Here is a 20,389-nt window from a genome sequence, read left to right on the forward strand (position 1 = left end):
TAGAGGATATGGAGAGAGAGAGGACAGTAGAGGATATGGAGAGAGAGAGAAGACAGTAGAGGATATGGAGAGAGAGAGAGGACAGTAGAGGATATGGAGAGAGAGGACAGTAGAGGATATGGAGAGGGAGAGGACAGTAGAGGATATGGAGAGAGGGCGGGAGAGTTGTCTTGTCCTACAATCCCCTCCTCTCCCCCTTATTTTCCTCAATCACTTCCTGTTTCCTCGGTTGTCTTGTTGCACTTCCTGTAAGGAACCTCGGGCAGCCATATTGTTTTTGTCCGTGGGGCTTATTTACGTAGATGAGTGACAGGCCTGTACCGGTATACTGTCTGACCCATGTCATCCACCCAACCTTCTCCTCTATCCATCAATCTGTGTGTGTGATACAGGATGGACACAGCTAGCTTCCTCTGTCGGTAAATTGTCAGACAGAAATACAGTGTGGATGTTTTCCTTGTAAATTTCTCCAAGTGAGTATATTTAGGATCTTTGTCCTCCTACACGCAACACTTTACAGTGCTTCCCCTTTAAAATGTGTATATAGATTTACTTGTTAAGGGAGTGTGTGCAAGAGGCTAGATTTGTGTGTGTGTGTGTGCGTGCGTGCTTGCTCGTGTGTGAGTGTCGGCTGGGTGCCTGTCTGACCCATGGTTTCGGTCTTCTGTCTGTCTGTTGCAGGTATTGATGCCAACATCACAGACTGCCAGGGAAGGACAGCTCTGGAGATCCTCAGAGAACACCCCGCACAGAAGTCCCAGCAAATCACTGCACTCATGCAAGGTACCACACATTAACACACACACATTAACATACACGCACATTAACATACACGCACATTAACATACACACACATTAACATACACGCACATTAGCATACACGCACATTAACATACACACACATTAACATACACACACATTAACATACACGCGCATTAACATACACGCACATTAACATACACACACATTAACATACACACGCATTAACATACACGCGCATTAACATACACACACATTAACATACACGCGCATTAACATACACACACATTAACATACACGCGCATTAACATACACACACATTAACATACACACACATTAACATACACGCGCATTAACATACACACACATTAACATACACGCACATTAACATACACACACATTAACATACACGCGCATTAACATACACACACATTAACATACACGCACATTAACATACACACACATTAACATACACGCGCATTAACATACACGCACATTAACATACACACACATTAACATACACGCACATTAACATACACACACATTAACATACACGCATACATTAACATACACGAGCATTAACATACACGCGCATTAACATACACACACATTAACATACACACACATTAACATACACACACATTAACATACACACACGTACCCATGTGTTTACACACCGCCCTCCCTCTCCCTCGTCGTGACAGTGTAAGTTGTTGTTTAGAGTACCAGGCGGTGTAGTGTCCGGATGTGTGCAGATTGTGTGCAGATTGAGACAAGTCGTTCCAGGAAGTTTATTTGACCAATGGGGAACAAGAACAATGTGAGCCCTCTGTGTTGCTCTTCCTATACACAGGGGGGATTCTCTTAAGCAACCTAATGCTTCAGCCATTGTCTTCTGCTCTCAGAGAACGATGCACTGTTGTCACTAGTCCTGAGGTGTTAGTGTAGGATAATGAATTCACGGGTTAACTCATTGTGTTGAGTGGCCTGGTTATCTGCAGTTATGGCTAAGCCCCTAGAAAGACTGGGATGTTCTGTAGGAGTGAGTGGTTTTGGGTTTGTGGATGTGAATTTGGATGTCTTGTTTGTCCTTTTCATGCGGCAAATACAACAAGTGTAGACTTTACCGTGAAATACTTCCTTACAAGCCCTTAACCAACAGTGCAGTTCAAGAAGAGTTAAGAACATATTTACCAAGTAGACTAAAATACAAAGTAACACAATAAGAATAACAATAACAAGGCTATATACAGGGGGCACCGGTACCGAGTCAGTGTGGTGGGGTACAGGCTAGTTGAGGTAATTTGTACATGTAGGTGGGGGTGAAGTGACTATGCATAGATAATAAACAGCGAGTAGCAGCAGTGTACAAAAGGAAGGGGTCAATGTAAATTGTCTGGTGGCGATTTGACTAATTATTCAGCAGTCTTATGGCTTGAGGGTAGAAGCTGTTGATGAGCCTTTTGGTCCTAGACTTGGCGCTCCGGTACCGCCGTGCGGTAGCAGAGATAACAGTCTTGGCCCCAGTGATGTACTGGGCCGTACGCACTACCCTCTGTAGCGCCTTACTGTCAGATGCCGAGCAGTTGCTATACCAGGTCGGTGATGCAACCGGTCAGGATGCTCTCGATGGTGCAGCTGTAGAACCTTTGACGATCTGGGGACCCATATTTTCAGTCTCCTGAGGGGGAATAGGTGTTGTTGTGCCCTTCACGACTGTCTTGGTGTGTTTGGACCATGATAGTTCGTTGGCGATGTGGACACCAAGGTACTTAACTCCCGACCCGCTCCACTACAGCCCGTTGATGTTAATGGGGGCCTGTTTGACCCGCCTTTTCTTGTAGTCCACGATCCTCTCCTTGTCTTGCTCACATTAAGGAGAGGTTGTTGTCCTGGCACCACACTGCCAGTTCTCTGACCTTCCTCCCTATAGGCCGTCTCATTGTTGTCGGTGATCAGGCCTACTACTATTGTGTTATCAGCAAACTTGATGATGGTGTCGGAGTCATGTTTGCCCACGCAATCGTGGGTGAACAGGGAATACAGGAGGGGACTAAGTACACACCCCTGAGGGGCCCCAGTGTTAAGGATCAGCGTGGCAGACGTGTCCAGTTGAGAGCGATTGAGATTGCGTCATCTGTGGATCTGTTGGGGCGGTATGTGAATTGGAGTGGGTCTAGGGTGTCCGGGAGGATACTGTTGTGAGCCATGACCAGCCTTTCAAAGCATGGCTACTGGACGTGAGTGCCACGGGCGGTAATCGTTTAGCCAGGTTACCTTCGCCTCTTGGGAACAGGGACTATGGTCATCTGCTTGAAACATGTAGGTATTACAGACTCGGTCAGGGAGAGGTTGAAAATGTCAGTGAAAACACTTGACAGTTGGTCCGTGCATGCTTTGAGTACACCTCCTGGTAATAAGTCTGGCCCAGTATCTTTGTGAATGTTGACCAAAGGTTTTGTTCACATCGGCTACGAGAGCGTTATCACACAGTCATCCATAACAACTGGTGCTCTTGTGCATGCTTCAGTGTTGCTTGCCTCAAAGCGAGCATACAAGGCATTTAGCTTGTCTGGTAGGCTTGCGTCACTGGGTAGCTTGCGTCTGGGTTTCCCTTGTAGTCCGTAATCGTTTTCAAGCCCTGTCACATCCGACGAGCGTCAGAGCTGGTGTTGTAGGATTCAATCTTAATCCTGTGTTGACATTTTGCTTGTTTGATGGTTCGTCTGAGGGCATAGCGGATTTCTTCTAAGTGTCTGGATTAGTCTCCCGCTCCTTGAAAGTGGCAGCTCTAGCCCTTAGCTCGATGGGGATGTTGCCTGTAATCCATGGCTTCTGGTTGGGATATGTACGTACAGTCATTGTGGGGATGACGTTGTCGATGCTCTTATTGATGAAGCCGGTGACTGAGGTGGTGTATTCCTCAATGCCATTGGATGAATCCCGAACATATTCCAGTCTGTGCTAGCAAAACATTCCTGTAGTGTAGCATCCGCGTCATCTGACCACTTCTGTATTAGCAAGTCACTGGTACTTCCTGGGTTAGGCATTAGGGTTAGCAGTGTGGTTAGGGTTACCTTTAAAATCTGATTTGCTGACTTTGTGGCCAGTTAGCGACCACTCTGCAGTACTGCCTCCAGAACAAGATTCTTGACGTAAAACGCTGACCTGCGCATATGCTTCAGTCATACTGCACGAGACTCGAAGAGACACAAAAATGGTATCCACGAGTTCATCTGGCTCTGGGGGAGCAGAAGAATGGCCCGAGTCTCCCTTTAATCACAGCTGTAGACTGGGGTTGACTAGACACCAGAGAAGACCAACAGTCTTGACCTGACATATAGAAGCTACAATCAGTGGTGATAGTAGAAGCCCTGCAGTCTGCTGTTGTGTTCCCTGTCTTTCTAACCACAGACAGACAGACAGACAGAGAGACAGACAGACAGAGAGACAGACAGAGAGACAGACAGACAGACAGTTCTAGATGATTTAGAGTAAACGGTAAAGAGAGATGGAAACAAAGGGGTGAATTCAGGGTCAGGAATGAGAGAGGAGGGAGAGGTAGGTAGGTAGGGGGAGAGAAGGAGAAGGAGGGAGAGGTAGGTAGGGGGAGAGAAGGAGAAGGAGGGAGAGGTAGGTAGGGGGAGAGAAGGAGGGAGAGGTAGGTAGGGGAAGAGAAGGAGGGAGAGGTAGGTAGGTAAGGGGGAGAGAAGGAGGGAGAGTTAGGTAGGGGAGAGAAGGAGAAGGAGGGAGAGGTAGGTAGGTAGGGGGAGAGAAGGAGGGAGAGGTAGGTAGGGGGAGAGAAGGAGGGAGAGGTAGGTAGGGGAGAGAAGGAGAAGGAGGGAGAGGTAGGTAGGGGGAGAGAAGGAGAAGGAGGGAGAGGTAGGTAGGTAGAGGGAGAGAAGGAGGGAGAGGTAGGTAGGGGTAGAGAAGGAGAAGGAGGGAGAGGTAGGTAGGTAGGGGGAGAGAAGGAGAAGGAGGGAGAGGAAGGTAGGTAGGGGGAGAGAAGGAGAAGGAGGGAAAATAATAGTGGGGATGAGAAGGAGAAAGACAGACAGAGGCAGGGGAGGAGAAGATCAAATCAAATCAAATTGATTTATTTCGCCCTTCATACATCAGCTGATATCTCAAAGTGCTGTACAGAAACCCAGCCTAAAACCCCAAACAGCAAGCAATGCAGGTGTAGAAGCACGGTGGCTAGGAAAAACTCCCTAGAAAGGCCAAAACCTAGGAAGAAACCTAGAGAGGAACCAGGCTATGTGGGGTGGCCAGTCCTCTTCTGGCTGTGCCGGGTGGAGATTATAACAGAACATGGCCAAGATGTTCAAATGTTCATAAATGACCAGCATGGTCGTATAATAATGAGGCAGAACAGTTGAAACTGGAGCAGCAGCATGGTCAGATGGACTGGGGACAGCAAGGAGTCATCATGTCAGGTAGTCCTGGGGCATGGTCCTAGGGCTCAGGTCCTCCGAGAGAGAGAAAAAAAGAGAGAATTAGAGAGAGCACATGTGGGGTGGCCAGTCCTCTTCTGGCTGTGCCGGGTGGAGATTATAACAGAACATGGCCAAGATGTTCAAATGTTCATAAATTATCAGCATGTTCGAATAATAAGAAGGCAGAACAGTTGAAACTGGAGCAGCAGCACGGCCAGGTGGACTGGGGACAGCAAGGAGTCATCATGTCAGGTAATCCTGGGGCATGGTCCTAGGGCTCAGGTCCTCCGAGAGAGAGGAGAGAATTAGAGAACGCACACTTAGATTCACACAGGACACCGAATAGGACAGGAGAAGTACTCCAGATATAACAAACTGACCCTAGACCCCCGACACATAAACTACTGCAGCATAAATACTGGAGGCTGAGACAGGAGGGGTCAGGAGACACTGTGGACCCATCCGAGGACACCCCCGGACAGGGCCAAACATAAATGATAAAGATAAATGCAGAGATTGTGACAGAAAGCAAATTCAGGGTTCAGCTGGGAGAGAGTGAATGGATCAGCTGCCTCCCATTTCCTGTCAGAGATAGAGAGTCAGAGGGAGAGAAAGTGGGATTTCATTCCGTGATTAATCCCACCTATTTAAACACAATAGTATTCAGTCATCATTATTCATGTATTTAAATGATTCAATCCATATATTTAAAAGTTATGTATGAATATCGTATGCCTTTACACACACACACACACACACACACACACACACACACACACACACACACACACACACACACACACACACACACACACACACACACACACTGTGTTACAGTACCTCTGACTTTAGTTGGATCTTTCATACTAACACACTGCCAGCCTCCTGCCTTGTGACTAAACTCAACAAGCCTGCTGTGTGTGTGTTTGTTTGTGTAGTGTGTGTATGTTAGCTCATAGTTTCCTCCGGCTTCACACTCCCATTCCATACGCCTTGTGTGTGTTTTTGTATGTGGTTCACTGTCAGTACAATTAACTGGTTCCCTGCTCTATGTCTGCAACCCTTTGAACCCTGCAATCACATCACCATGCTATCGGTCTCTCTGTCTCTCTGTCTCTGTGCGTGTCTCTCTCTCTGTCTCTCTGTCTCTCTCTGTCTCTCTCTGTGTCTCTCTGTCTCTCTCTCTCGGTGTGTCTCTCTGTCTCTCTCTCTCTCTCTCTCTCTCTCTCTGTATCTCTGTGTGTCTCTCTGTCTCTCTCTGTCTCTCCCTCTCTCTCTCTCTCTCTGTGTGTCTCTCTCTCTCTGTCTGTCTCTCTCTCTGTGTCTCTCTCTGTCTCTCTCTCTCTGTCTCTCTGTCTGTCTCTGTCTGTCTCTCTCTCTCCTCTCTCCTCTCTCCTCTCTCTCCTCTCTCCTCTCTCTCCAGAATATATGATGGAGGAGATGATGGACAATAAGAGTGTGTTGATGGAGGAACCTATTTGCCAGTGTCCTGTCCCCACACCTCGCACATCTATCCCCTCTCCCTCCGCCTCCCCCTCCCTCAGGCACAAAAGTAAGTACACCCACACACACATACAAACTTTTTCCACATTTGGTTACGTTGCGGCCTTATACTCAAAAGGATTAAATAAATAAAAAAATCCTCACACAATACCCCATAATGAAACTTTGACAAATACTCAAATATCCTCCATCATTCTTAAATGAAGAAGTTTGGAACCACCAAGATTCTTCCTAGAGCTGGCCGCCTGGCCAAACTAGGAAATCAGGGGTGAAGGGTCTTTGTCAGAGAGGTGACCAAGAACCCGATGGACAACCATCTCTGCAGCACTCCACCAATCAGGCCTTTATGGTAGAGTGGCTTGACAGAAGCCACTCCTCAGTAAAAGGCACATGACAGCCCTCTTGGAGGCACCTAAAGACTCTCAGACCATGAAACAAGATTCTCTGGTCTGATGAAACCAAGATTGAACTCTTTGGCCTGAATGCCAAGCGTCACATCTGGCGGACTCTAGCACCATCCCTACGGTGAAGCATTGTGGTGGCAGAATCATGCTGTGTGGATGTTTTCAGCGGCATGGACTGGGAGACTAGTCAGGATGGAGGCAAAGATGAACGGAGCAAAGTACAGAGGGATCCTTGATGAAAACCTGCCCCAGAGTGCTCAGGACAGACTGGGGTGAAGGTTCACTTTCCAACAGGACAACGCGGGACTGGCTTCGGGATAAGTCTCTGAATGTCCTTGAGTGGCCCAGCTAGAGACCGGACTTGAACCCTATCGAACATCTCTTGAGAGACCTGACAATAGCTGCACAGCAACGCTCCCCATCCAACCTGACAGAGCTTTAGAGGATCTGCAGAGAAGAATGGGAGAAGCTCCCCAAATACAGGTCTGCCAAGCTTGTAGCGTAATACACAAGAAGCCTCGAGGCTGTAATCGCTGCCAAAGGTGCTTCAAGAAAGTACCGAGTAAAGGGTCTGAATACTTATGTATGCCCCAAAAAACATTTCTGGGGTATTGTGTGTAGATTGATGAGGGAAAGAGAGTAAGGCTGTAACGTAACAAAGTGTGGACAAAGTCCAGGGTCTGAATACATTCGCGAAGGCACTGTATCTACTCCACACGCCATACACACAGAACCAGATGGATGTTTTCAAACATGGTGAGCACTGCCTATTGGTATGAATCTGTACTACCTCAGTCAACTTCCATAGTGTTTTCCCTTATCCAACACTGCCCCTAGTGGCTGAGCTGGAGCGGTGCACTGGTATCTCTCATACAATTCCCACTGCTCTCTCTCTTCTCAATCACCACCAGTCAGCGCTCCCCTTTAATTATCTTTATTGGAGGGAGGGAGGGAGGGAGGGAGCAGAAAATATACATTCAGCACAGCTCGTGCACGCCTGAACACACACTGTGTTTAAACACTACAGCATACTTTATTGTAGGGTGAGGGGGAATGGTGGAGAGAGGAGGAGAGAGGGAGGGAGAGAGGGTGTTGTGGGGGAGGGAGAGAGGGTGTTGTGGAGAAAGGAGGAGAGATCGAGGGTGTTGTGGAGAAAGTAGGAGAGCGGGATGGAGAGAGGGTGTTGTGGAGAGAGGGTGTTGTGGAGAAAGGAAGAGAGAGGGAGGGAGGGAGGGTGTTGTGGAGAAAGGAGGAGAGAGGGTGTTTTGGAGAAAGGAGGAGAGCGGGAGGGAGAGAGGGTGTTGTGGAGAAAGGAAGAGCGAGGGAGGGTCTATTATAATTGAGGGTCTATTATAAACTAGATGGTCTATTATATTTTGAAAGGGTGTTGTGGAGAAAGGAGGAGAGAGGGAGGGAGAGATGGTGTTGTGGAGAAAGGAGGAGAGAGGGAGGGAGAGAGGGTGTTGTGGAGAAAGGAGGAGAGAGGGAGGGAGAGAGGGTGTTGTGGAGAAAGGAGGAGAGAGGGAGGGAGAGAGGGTGTTGTGGAGAAAGGAGGAGAGAGGGAGGGAGAGAGGGTGTTGTGGAGAAAGGAGGAGAGAGAGGGAGGGAGAGAGGGTGTTGTGGAGAAAGGAGGAGAGAGGGAGGGAGAGAGGGTGTTGTGGAGAAAGGAGGAGAGAGGGAGGGAGAGAGGGTGTTGTGGAGAAAGGAGGAGAGAGGGAGGGAGAGAGGGTGTTGTGGAGAAAGGAGGAGAGAGGGAGGGAGAGAGGGTGTTGTGGAGAAAGGAGGAGAGAGAGGGAGGGAGAGAGGGTGTTGTGGAGAAAGGAGGAGAGAGAGGGAGGGAGAGAGGGTGTTGTGGAGAAAGGAGGAGAGAGGGTGTTGTGGAGAAAGGAGGAGAGAGAGGGAGGGGAGAGAGGGTGTTGTGGAGAAAGGAGGAGAGAGGGTGTTGTGGAGAAAGGAGGGAGAGAGGGTGTTGTGGAGAAAGGAGGAGAGAGGGTGTTGTGGAGAAAGGAGAGAGAGGGTGTTGTGGAGAAAGGAGGAGAGAGAGGGAGGGAGAGAGGGTGTTGTGGAGAAAGGAGGAGAGAGAGGGAGGGAGAGAGGGTGTTGTGGAGAAAGGAGGAGAGAGGGAGGGAGAGAGGGTGTTGTGGAGAAAGGAGGAGAGAGGGTGTTGTGGAGAAAGGAGGAGAGAGGAGAAAGGAGGAGAGAGGGTGTTGTGGAGAAAGGAGGAGAGAGAGGGAGGGAGAGAGGGTGTTGTGGAGAAAGGAGGAGAGAGAGGGAGGGAGAGAGGGTGTTGTGGAGAAAGGAGGAGAGAGGGAGGGAGAGAGGGTGTTGTGGAGAAAGGAGGAGAGAGGGTGTTGTGGAGAAAGGAGGAGAGAGGGAGGGAGAGAGGGTGTTGTGGAGAAAAGGAGGAGAGAGGGTGTTGTGGAGAAAGGAGGAGAGAGAGAGAGGGAGAGAGGGTGTTGTGGAGAAAGGAGGAGAAAGGAGGAGAGAGGGTGTTGTGGAGAAAGGAGGAGAAAGGAGGAGAGAGATGGAGGGAGAGAGGGTGTTGTGGAGAAAGGAGGAGAAAGGAGGAGAGAGGGTGTTGTGGAGAAAGGAGGAGAAAGGAGGAGAAAGGAGGAGAAAGGAGGAGAGAGGAGGAGAAAGGGAGGAGAAAGGAGGAGAGAGGAGGAGAAAGGAGGGAGAGAGGAGGAGAAAGGAGGAGAGAGGAGGAGAAAGGAGGAGAAAGGAGGAGAGAGGAGGAGAGAGGAGGAGAAAGGAGGAGAAAGGAGGAGAGAGGAGGAGAAAGGAGGAGAGAGGAGGAGAAAGGAGGAGAGAGGAGGAGAGAGGGAGGTGCTTTCAACTCTATCGGGTCTGTGAAGGCCAGTGAACGAGGACAGACCGGAGGAACTACTTCCAGGATTAGAACGCCGCCACACAGAGAGGAACATATTAAGGTGTTGACGTGTGTATTTGGCCAGGTCTGCTTTCTTATCTCCTCTCCCTCTCTCCCCATATCTCCCCATATCTCCCTGTATCTCTCCCATCTCCTCTCTACCCATATCTCACCTCTCTCTCCCTGTATGTCTCCCATCTCCTCTCTCCCCATATCTCCCTGTATCTCCCATCTCCTCTCTCTCCCCGTATCTCCTCTCTCTCCCCGTATCTCTCCCATCTCCTCTCCACCCATATCTCACCTCTCTCTCCCTGTATCTCTCCCATCTCCTTTCTCTCCCGTATCTCTCCCATCTCCTCTCTACCCATATCTCACCTCTTTCTCCCCATATCTCCCATCTCTCCTCTCTCTCTCATCGCCCCCTCTCTCCCCCTCGCTCTCTCCCCATATCTTCCCTCTCTCTCCCCTTATAATCTCTCTCTCTCTCTCTCTCCCATCTCCTCTCTCTCTACCCATATCTCCCCTCTCTCTCTCCCCACCCCCCTCTCTCTCTCTCCCCCCATCCCCCTCTCTCTCTCTCTCTCCCCCATCTCCCCCTCTCTCTCTCTCTCTCCCCCCCCCCCCCTCCCTCTCTCCCATCTCCCCTCTCTCTCTCTCTCTACCCATATCTCCCCCCCTCTCTCTCTCTCTCTCTCTCTCCCTCCCATCTCCCCTCTCTCTCTCCTCATATCTCCTCTCTCTCTCTCTCTCTCTCTCCCCATATATCCCCTCTCTCCCCTTGTAATCTCTCTCCTCTCCCTCATCTCTCCTTCGCTCCCTCTACTCCTCCCTCTCCCCATCTCCTTCCCCCTCCTCCTCCTCCTCCTCCCCAGATGATGCTGTGACAGGGGAGCTCTCCAAGCTGCTAAATGAGATGAAGATGTGTCGGGACAGAGACTACTCCTTTGAGGTGTGTTATGTTGTTGATCTCTTCATCTTTGTCTTATAGATCCTTGTGTTGTCTTTGGAATCATTGCTGATGCTTGTGGTGATAAAACCAAGTAATTAAATTACTACCCCACTCTACTCTACTCTACTTAGGAGCTCTGCCAGACCATCTCATCCCACTCTCATTCCATGGAGAGCTTTGGCAGCGGTCACCTATCAGACGAGGAGCGACGCAGTAACGGCACCCTGAGCAGAGTCAGAAAGGTGAGTACCATTTTGGATCAGGGAGGGAGGATGGGACCAGAGGTAATCAAGGGGGATGTGGAGGGTGGATGGGACCAGAGGTAATCAAGGGGGATGTGGAGGGTGAGCACCATTTTGGATCAGGGAGGGAGGATGGGACCAGAGGTAATCAAGGGGGATGTGGAGGGTGAGCACCATTTTGGATCAGGGAGGGTGGATGGGACCAGGGGTAATCAAGGGGGATGTGGAGGGTGAGCACCATTTTGGATCAGGGAGGGAGGATGGGACCAGGGGTAATCAAGGGGATGTGGAGGTTGAGCACCATTTTGGATCAGGGAGGGTGGATGGGACCAGGGGTAATCAATGGGGATGTGGAGGGTGGATGGGACCAGGGGTAATCAAGGGGATGTGGAGGGTGAGTACCATTTTGGATCAGGGAGGGTGGATGGGACCAGGGGTAATCAAGGGGGATGTGGAGGGTGGATGGGACCAGGGGTAATCAAGGGGGATGTGGAGGGTGAGGACCATTTTGGATCAGGGAGGGAGGATGGGACCGGAGGTAATCAAGGGGGATGTGGAGGGTGAGCACCATTTTGGATCAGGGAGGGTGGATGGGACCAGGGGTAATCAAGGGGATGTGGAGGGTGAGCACCATTTTGGATCAGGGAGGGAGGATGGTACCAGGGGTAATCAAGGGGGATGTGGAGGGTGAGGACCATTTTGGATCAGGGAGGGTGGATGGGACCAGGGTTAATCAAGGGGGATGTGGAGGGTGAGCACCATTTTGGATCAGGGAGGGTGGATGGGACCAGGGTTAATCAAGGGGGATGTGGAGGGTGGATGGGACCAGGGGTAATCAAGGGGGATGTGGAGGGTGAGGAACATTTTGGATCAGGGAGGGAGGATGGGACCAGAGGTAATCAAGGGGATGTGGAGGGTGAGCACCATTTTGGATCAGGGAGGGTGGATGGGACCAGGGGTAATCAATGGGGATGTGGAGGGTGGATGGGACCAGGGGTAATCAAGGGGGATGTGGAGGGTGAGGACCATTTTGGATCAGGGAGGGAGGATGGGACCGGAGGTAATCAAGGGGGATGTGGAGGTTGAGCACCATTTTGGATCAGGGAGGGTGGATGGGACTAGGGTAATCAAGGGGGATGTGGAGGGTGGATGGGACCAGGGGTAATCAAGGGGATGTGGAGGGTGAGCACCATTTTGGATCAGGGAGGGTGGATGGGACCAGGGGTAATCAAGGGGGATGTGGAGGGTAGATGGGACCAGGGGTAATCAAGGGGGATGTGGAGGGTGGATGGGACCATTTTGGATCAGGGAGGGAGGATGGGACCAGGGGTAATCAAGGGGATGTGGAGGGTGAGCACCATTTTGGATCAGGGAGGGTGGATGGGACCAGGGTTAATCAAGGGGGATGTGGAGGGTGAGCACCATTTTGGATCAGGGAGGGTGGATGGGACCAGGGTTAATCAAGGGGATGTGGAGGGTGAGCACCATTTTGGATCAGGGAGGGTGGATGGGACCAGAGGTAATCAAGGGGGATGTGGAGGGTGAGCACCATTTTGGATCAGGGAGGGTGGCCAGGGGTAATCAAGGGGGATGTGGAGGGTGAGCACCATTTTGGATCAGGGAGGGTGGATGGGACCAGGGGTAATCAAGGGGGATGTGGAGGGTGGATGGGACCAGAGGTAATCAAGGGGATGTGGAGGGTGAGCACCATTTTGGATCAGGGAGGGTAGATGGGACCAGGGGTAATCAAGGGGGATGTGGAGGGTGAGCACCATTTTGGATCAGGGAGGGTGGATGGGACCAGGGGTAATCAAGGGGATGTGGAGGGTGAGCATAATTTTGGATCAGGGAGGGTGGATGGGACCAGGGGTAATTAAGGGGGATGTGGAGGGTGGGGACCATTTTGGATCAGGGAGGGTGGATGGGACCAGCGGTAATCAAGGTGGATGTGGAGGGTGGATGGGACCAGGGGTAATCAAGGGGATGTGGAGGGTGGGGCCCATTATCACAGTTTTGTGTCAGTGGTATCGTACCGTCGTATTGTTATTCTTGGATTGGAAAACCATGTCCTACTGCATCACTCTGGGGTCCATTACTGTAGTAGCATTTAGTCACCAGGAGAGGGCAGCCTCAGACACGCTGTAAGGTAGACATGTTTACTGAGCAAAAACATAAACTCAACATTCAACCATTTAAAAGATTTTACTGGGTTACCGTTCATGTAAGGAAATCAGTCAATTGAAATAAATAAATTAGGGCCTAATCTTTTGATTTCACATGACTGGGAAAACAGAAACATCTATTAGTCACAGATACCTTAAACATAAAGTAGGGGCGGAGATCAGAAAACCAGTCAGCACCTGGTGTGACCACCATTTGCCTCACGCTGCCTCACGCTGCGAATAGAGTTGATCAGGATGATGATTGTGCGCTGTGGAATGTTGTCCGGATATTGGCGGGGACTCGAACACACTGTCATACACGTCGATCCAGAGCATCTCATACGTGCTCAATGGGTGACCTGTCTGGGTATGCAGGCCATGAAGGAACTGGGACATTTTCAGCTTCAAGGAATTGTGTACAGATCCTTGCGACATGCTGAAACTTGAGGTGATGGCGACGGATGAATGGCACGACAACGGGCCTCAGGATCTCGTCACAGTATCTATGTGCTTTCAAATTGCCATCAATAAATACACGTGTTTGTTGTCCATAGCTTATGCCTGTCCATACCATAACCTCACCTCCACCATGGAGCACTCTGTACACAACGTTGACATCAGCAAACTGTTCGCCCACACAATGCCATACGCGCTGTCTGCCATCTGACCGAAACAGTTGAAACCAGGATTAAGTAGTGAAGAGCACACTTGCCCAGCGTCCCAGCGTGCCAGTGGCCATCGGAGGTGAGCATTTGCCCACTGAAGTCTGTTACGACGCTGAACTGCAGTCAGGTCATGACCCTGGTGAGGACGACGAGCATGCAGATGAGCATCCCTGAGACGGTTTCTGACAGTTTGTGCAGAAATTCTTCAGTTATGCAAACCCACAGATTCATCAGCTGTCCGGGTGACTGGTGTCAGACGATCCCGCAGGTGAAGAAGCTGGATGTGGGAGGTCCTGGGTTGGCGTGTTTACACATGGTCTGCGGTTGTGAGGCCTGTTGGACGTACTGCCAAATTCTCTAAAATGACATTGGAGGCGGCTTATGGTAGAGAAATTAATATTACATTCTTTGGCAACTGCTCTGGTGGACATCCCTTCAGTCATCATGCCAATTGCACACTCCCTCAAAACTTGAGACATCTGTGGCAATATGTTGTGTGACAAAACTGCACATTTTAGAGTGGCCTTTTATTGTCCCCAGCACAAGGTGCACCTGTGTAATGATCATGCTGTTTAACCTCTAGCGACGAGCAATCCCGTATCCGGGAGTGTAATCATAGCCTCATTCAAATAAAATAATTTACCTTTGAAGAACTTTGGATGTTTTCAATGACGAGACTCTTAGCTGGATAGCAAATGTTCATTTTTTCCAAAAAGATTATTTGTGTAGACGAAATAGCTCCGTTTTGTTCATCAGGTTTTGCTAAGAAAAAGACCGGAAAATGCAGTCACTTACAACGCCAAACTTTTTTCCAAATTAGCTCCATAATATCGACAGAAACATGACAAACGTTGTTTAGAATCAATCCTCAAGGTGTTTTTCACATATCTATTTGATAATCTATCAGTGGTGGCAGTTGGCTTCTCATCAGAAGCAAATGGAAAAATACTACAGCTGTAGATTACGCAATAATTGCAACGGAGTACACCAAGCGACCACCTGGTAGATGTAGTTTCTTATGGTCAATCTTCCAATGATATGCCTACAAATACGTCACAATGCTGCAGACACCTTGGGGAAAACGTGGAAAACGTAAGCTGACTCCCTAGCTCCTTCACAGCCATATAAGGAGTCATTCGAATGAGGCAGGTTCAAAAAATGTGGCACTTCCTGATTGGATTTTTATCTGGGTTTCGCCTGTAACATCAGTTCTGTGGCACTCACAGACAATATCTTTGCAGTTTTGGAAACGTCAGAGTGTTTTCTTTCCAAAGCTGTCAATTATATGCATAGTCGAGCACCTTTTCGTGACAAAATATCTTGTTTAAAACGGGAACGTTTTTCATCCAAAAATTAAAAGAGCGCCCCCTATATCGAAGAAGTTAATCATCTTCTTGATATCCTACACCTGTCAGGTGGTGGATTGTCTTGTCAAAGGAGAAATTCTCACTAACAAGGATGTGAACTAAATATTAGAGAAATACGTTTTTCGTTCTTATGGAACATTTCTGGGATCGCTTATTTCAGATCATGTATTTGGGGAGTTTCTCCCTTCTCTGCAGATCCACTTAAGCTCTGTCAAGTTGGATGGGGAGTCTCTCCAGAGATGTTTGATCGGGTTCAAGTCTGGGCTCTGGCTGGGCCACTCAACCATAAAGGCCTGATAGGTGGAGCACTGCAGAAATGGTTATCCTTCTGGAATATTCCACCATCTCCACAGAGGAACTCTGGAGCTCTGTCAGAGTGACCATTGTGTTCTTGGTCACCTCCCAGACCAATGCCCTTTTCCCTGATTGCTCAGTTTGGCCGGGCGGCCAGCTCTAGGAAGAGTCTTGGTGGTTCCAAACTTCTTCAATTTAAGAATGATTGAGGCCACTGTGTTCTTGGTGACCTTCAATGCTGCAGACATTTTTTGGTACCCTTCCCCAGATCTGTGCCCAACAATTCCTTCCACCTCATGGCTTGGTTTTTGCTGCATGCACTGTCAACTGTGGGACCTTATATAGAAAGGTGTGTGCCTTTCCAAATCATGTCCAATCAAGAAGATTTACCACAGGTGGACTCCAAGTTGAAGAAACATCTCAAGGATGAACAATGGAAATAGGATGCACCTGAGCTCAATTTCAAGTTTTATAGCAAAGGGTCTGAATACTTATGTAAATAAGGTATTCCTGTTTTAAATTTCTAATACATTTGCTAAAATAAAATAAACAGTTTTCGCTTTGTCATTATGGGGTATTGTGTGTAGATTGATGAGGGAAAAAATGAATTCAATCCATTTTAGAATAAGGCTGTAACATAACAAAATGTGTACAAGGGGAAGGTGTTGGAATACTTTCAGAATGCACTGTACATTTCCGTTCAGTATAGAACATCCTCCTTCCTTCTGTAAAGTAACCACTGATCTGACATGACTGGATTGGTGAAAGACATGTAATGGAGTCCTTGCTTTACATCAAATCAGTGATTTTGCTGGAATTCACTTGAAGGAAGGCAGTAAGGTAGGAAGGAAGGCTGCGTGTTTTAGTATTAGAACAAGGCCTTGGTCCGCCTAGCTTCACCCCTCAGAGCTGATTGGTAGAAGGGCTTTCATCTCGGTTCTCTCGTTTCCAGGGAGATTGATACCTGTGGCGTTTGGCGCGGCACACTAACAGGAATTGATCTGGTCTGAATCAAACCACTGCCGCTGTGTGTGTGGTGGGAGTGGGTGGCTTGATGGAGCAACAGCCTCTGGGCAGGCCTTGCCTTGGTTTAATAGAAGCACAAACACGTCTCAATCAGTCACACACTGAGGCGACGATGTAGGCGCAAACACACACACACACACAGAGAGCACATGTAATGGAGAGGGTTACGAACAGTATGTATTAGATTTAGTCTCTTCATGGTCAGTGTCTGTATGTGTGTGTCTCATACTTATTTGTATGGCTCTCTATGGATCTGGATGTATGAATATGTCCCCTGCACCCATACAGGCCTATGTGCTCATTTGTATGCATGCACCTCCATTAGCATGGCACACTGTAAATGTCAGAGAGCGATGCAGCATCTGTCCATCAGACAGACTGATGAATAAAAACATGGTCACCTCCCATATCTGCTGTAGGACACACTCATCAACTTCCTGGTTCCAGAGCTGAGGTATAACCATAGACAAAGTGTTGGATGTCTATGTGTAGCCCACTGCCCTCCTCACTACGTCTGCTGTACACTACGGAAGGGCCTCGCTGGCTAGTAGCGAAGCCTCTTGGCAACGAATCCACACGTTGGTTACTGAATAGAACAAGTCAACAGCCAGGTCACAAATAGGTGCTCGTCATGTTTCTTTGATGTGACATCAACGAATGTGGTGTCAATGTGGTGGCCCGTACCGATATGGCCTTGGCGGCCCATACCGACAAGGCCTTGGTGGCCCGTACCGATATGGCCTTGGTGGCCCGTACCGACATGGCCTTGGTGGCCCGTACCGATATGGCCTTAGTGGCCTATCGTTTATGTACCGTAAGGGACGTCTGTACTGTTGTGTCTATAACTTGAATGTCTCTTCCATGACAATTCCGTGATTTTTACGTGTGATTGTAAGATGGCCATTGACAATTGACAACACAGTCAAGCCCACACTACCTTAATAGTAGCACACAACAAACCAGCTTTTTCCCCACTAAACATAATACTTTTTGGTGTGAGAAAGTCAGGGACTACTCAACCCCCAGGCTTCCAATGGGCCTAGCTCTGACAAATCACGTCTACTGTTCAACAGAGAGCAAGAAATATTCATTAGATAGCACATGCTAATATTATTCCAACAAATGAGTGTATCATCATTCAACTGAGCATAACTGGAAGGACTCTTGGCAATACAGACCCTGTGAAAAGGGCATATTGTGTGTGTTAGCGTGCACGTGTGTGTATGATTTGTTTGTCAGGATCCCCAGTAGTTTTTGCAGAAGCAGTTGCTGCTCTTCCAGGGGTCCACAAAAACACTGAACATTACAAAGTAACAAAACACTGATAGACAAGGAAAGTCACACACATTTAAATACAATTATATACAAACAATGCAACAAAAATGATGTGTGCGTGCGTGTGTTTGTCCTCGCCATTCCATGAGTTGTATTTTGAAGGTAATTTTGCTGTTTGAGTAATGGGAGATGGAAGAGTTCCATGCGATCATGGCTCTGTATACAACTGCGTTGTCGTGAATTTGTTTTGGACTTGGGGACTGTGAAGAGTAGTACCTGGTGGTATGTCTTGTGGGGTGTGAATGAGTGTCTGAGCTGAATGTTATTTGATTATGCAGACAAACTGGTATTTTGTCACAGTAATATTTCTCATTAAAACTAGGAGAAGCAGTTAATCTCTTGTCAACCCTCAACCAGTAAAGACTGGCATGCATGTTGTTGATGTTAGTTCTGTATGTGCAGTTAAGCGTTCTGCTTTGTTTATGAGCCAGCTGCAGTTTTGATACTGACTGTTTCCTTATTTAGAATTTCAGTGAGCTCACTGGCTTTGAGTGCTGTAGAGTGTGAAATCATCCGCATATGTAGGCATTCTAGTTTTGTGTAAGACCAATGGCAAATAATTTGTTAAAATAGGGAAGAGTAGCGGCCCAAGGCAACTGCCTTTGAGGGATACCTCATTTTAGATATCTGATGTTAAAGAAGATTCCATTGAAGAACACTCTGGATTCTATTGGATAAATAACTCTCCAACTATGTGTTGGCAGGTGATGTAAAGCCATACCAAGTGTGTTGTTTTCAATAATAATGTATGATCAATAACATCAAAGGCTGCACTGAAATCTAACAATACAGCTCCAACTATCATCTTATTATCCATTTATTTTAACCAATCATCAGTCATCTGAGTCAGTGCAGTACAAGTTCAGTGTTCTTCTCTATGTGCATGCTGAATGTCAGTAGTTAACTTGCTCTCTGAAAAATAGTGTTGTATTTGATCAAACAAATTTATCTCCATCAGTTTACTAAAAACAGGCAGCAAACTGATTGGGCGGCTGTTAGAGCCAGCAAACTGATTGGGCGGCTGTTAGAGCCAGCAAAGGGTGCTTTACTATTTTTTGGTAGTGGAATTACTTTATCTTCCTTCCACACCTGTGGACACACACACTCCTTTAGGCTTTGGTTAAATATCTAGCCAATAGGGGTGGTGATACAGTCTGTTACCATTCAATAGTTTACCATCAAGGTTGTCTATACCTGGAGGCTTATCATTATTGATGGATAAAAACGTTTTTCCACCTCTCCCACACTAACTTGACCGAATGAAAACAGCAATCCTTCTCCTTCATTATTAAATATTTTATACCAAAATATGATGGTTCACTGTTCAACGTTGTCATTTCATTTCTGAGTTTTTCCATAACTAGTGAAAATAGTAATTGAAATGATTAGCAATACTGAAAGGTTTTGTTATGAATGGCTCATCAACTTCAACGAATGATGGAGATGAATTGAGTTTTTTTCTACCCATGAGATACTCAAATCTTTTCCCATTGTTTTTATGTCATTTATCTTTGTTTGGTAATACTTTCTTCTGTTTGTTAAGTTTAGTCACAACAATTCTCAATTGACAGTATGTCAACCAATCAGCTGAGCAGCCTGACTTGTTTTGCCACCCCTCTTTTACATAATTTCTTTGAAACATGAAATGTTTCAGTTCGTCATCAATCCAGGGGGCTTTAACAGTTCCCACGGTTAGTTTCTTAACAGGTGCATGTTTGTCAACAATTTGCATGAATCATTTTCAATGTGTGTGCGTGCGTGTGTGCGTGTGTGCTTTAAATGAACCGTGTGTGAATCTCTCTGCAGCGGCCCCTCCCCACTTCCCCCAGCCCAGGGAGGAAGAGGAGGGAGAAGAGCTGTGGCCCTGCTGGGTTCTGGGAGGCCCTCACACCCTGCAACGGTTGTCACAACCTTGGCTTCTCAGCGTGTCACAGGTACGCACGAACACACACACGCACACACACGCACACACACACACCTCCCCTTTCACTTGTATTCCTACATAGCCTCTTCGTCCTGTAATTAATATAACTGATAACCATTGTTATGGGTGCCAGTATACTATGCTATAATTGCCCTGTCTCAATCATAAGTCATTCTAATGGCCTGTTTAGTTTGCATGGCTTGTGCCTCTGAAACCCTCAGTTAATATACATCACCCAGCAGAATGCAGCTCTGCTGGGCCATGTAACAATATGTTTATGCATTTCCATGACTAATAGAGCTCAGTGGATGTCGTTTGCGCTTGGTGTGTATTTGTCTTTGTGTTGTCGTGAGAATCGCATAGTATCTCTCTCGACCACTTGCGCTCTCTTTCACTATCTTTCTCACTATCTATCTTTCTCACTATCTATCTTTCTCACTATCTACAGTTGAAG

General features: G+C 47.9%; 1 protein-coding gene across 1 annotated transcript; it reads left to right on the forward strand.

The window, feature by feature from the left end:
- Positions 1–617: 617 nt before the first annotated feature.
- LOC121842687 (ankyrin repeat and sterile alpha motif domain-containing protein 1B-like) lies at positions 618–19,945 on the forward strand (the record flags this gene model as incomplete). Its single annotated transcript, XM_042312496.1, has 5 exons — positions 618–783; positions 6,619–6,747; positions 10,844–10,920; positions 11,052–11,162; positions 19,818–19,945. Coding segments are annotated over exons 1-5 (578 nt in total), but the record flags the coding sequence as incomplete, so codon positions are not given.
- Positions 19,946–20,389: the final 444 nt, after the last annotated feature.

The sequence above is a fragment of the Oncorhynchus tshawytscha genome, unplaced genomic scaffold, assembly GCF_018296145.1.
Source record: "Oncorhynchus tshawytscha isolate Ot180627B unplaced genomic scaffold, Otsh_v2.0 Un_contig_8335_pilon_pilon, whole genome shotgun sequence".
NCBI lineage: Eukaryota > Metazoa > Chordata > Actinopteri > Salmoniformes > Salmonidae > Oncorhynchus > Oncorhynchus tshawytscha.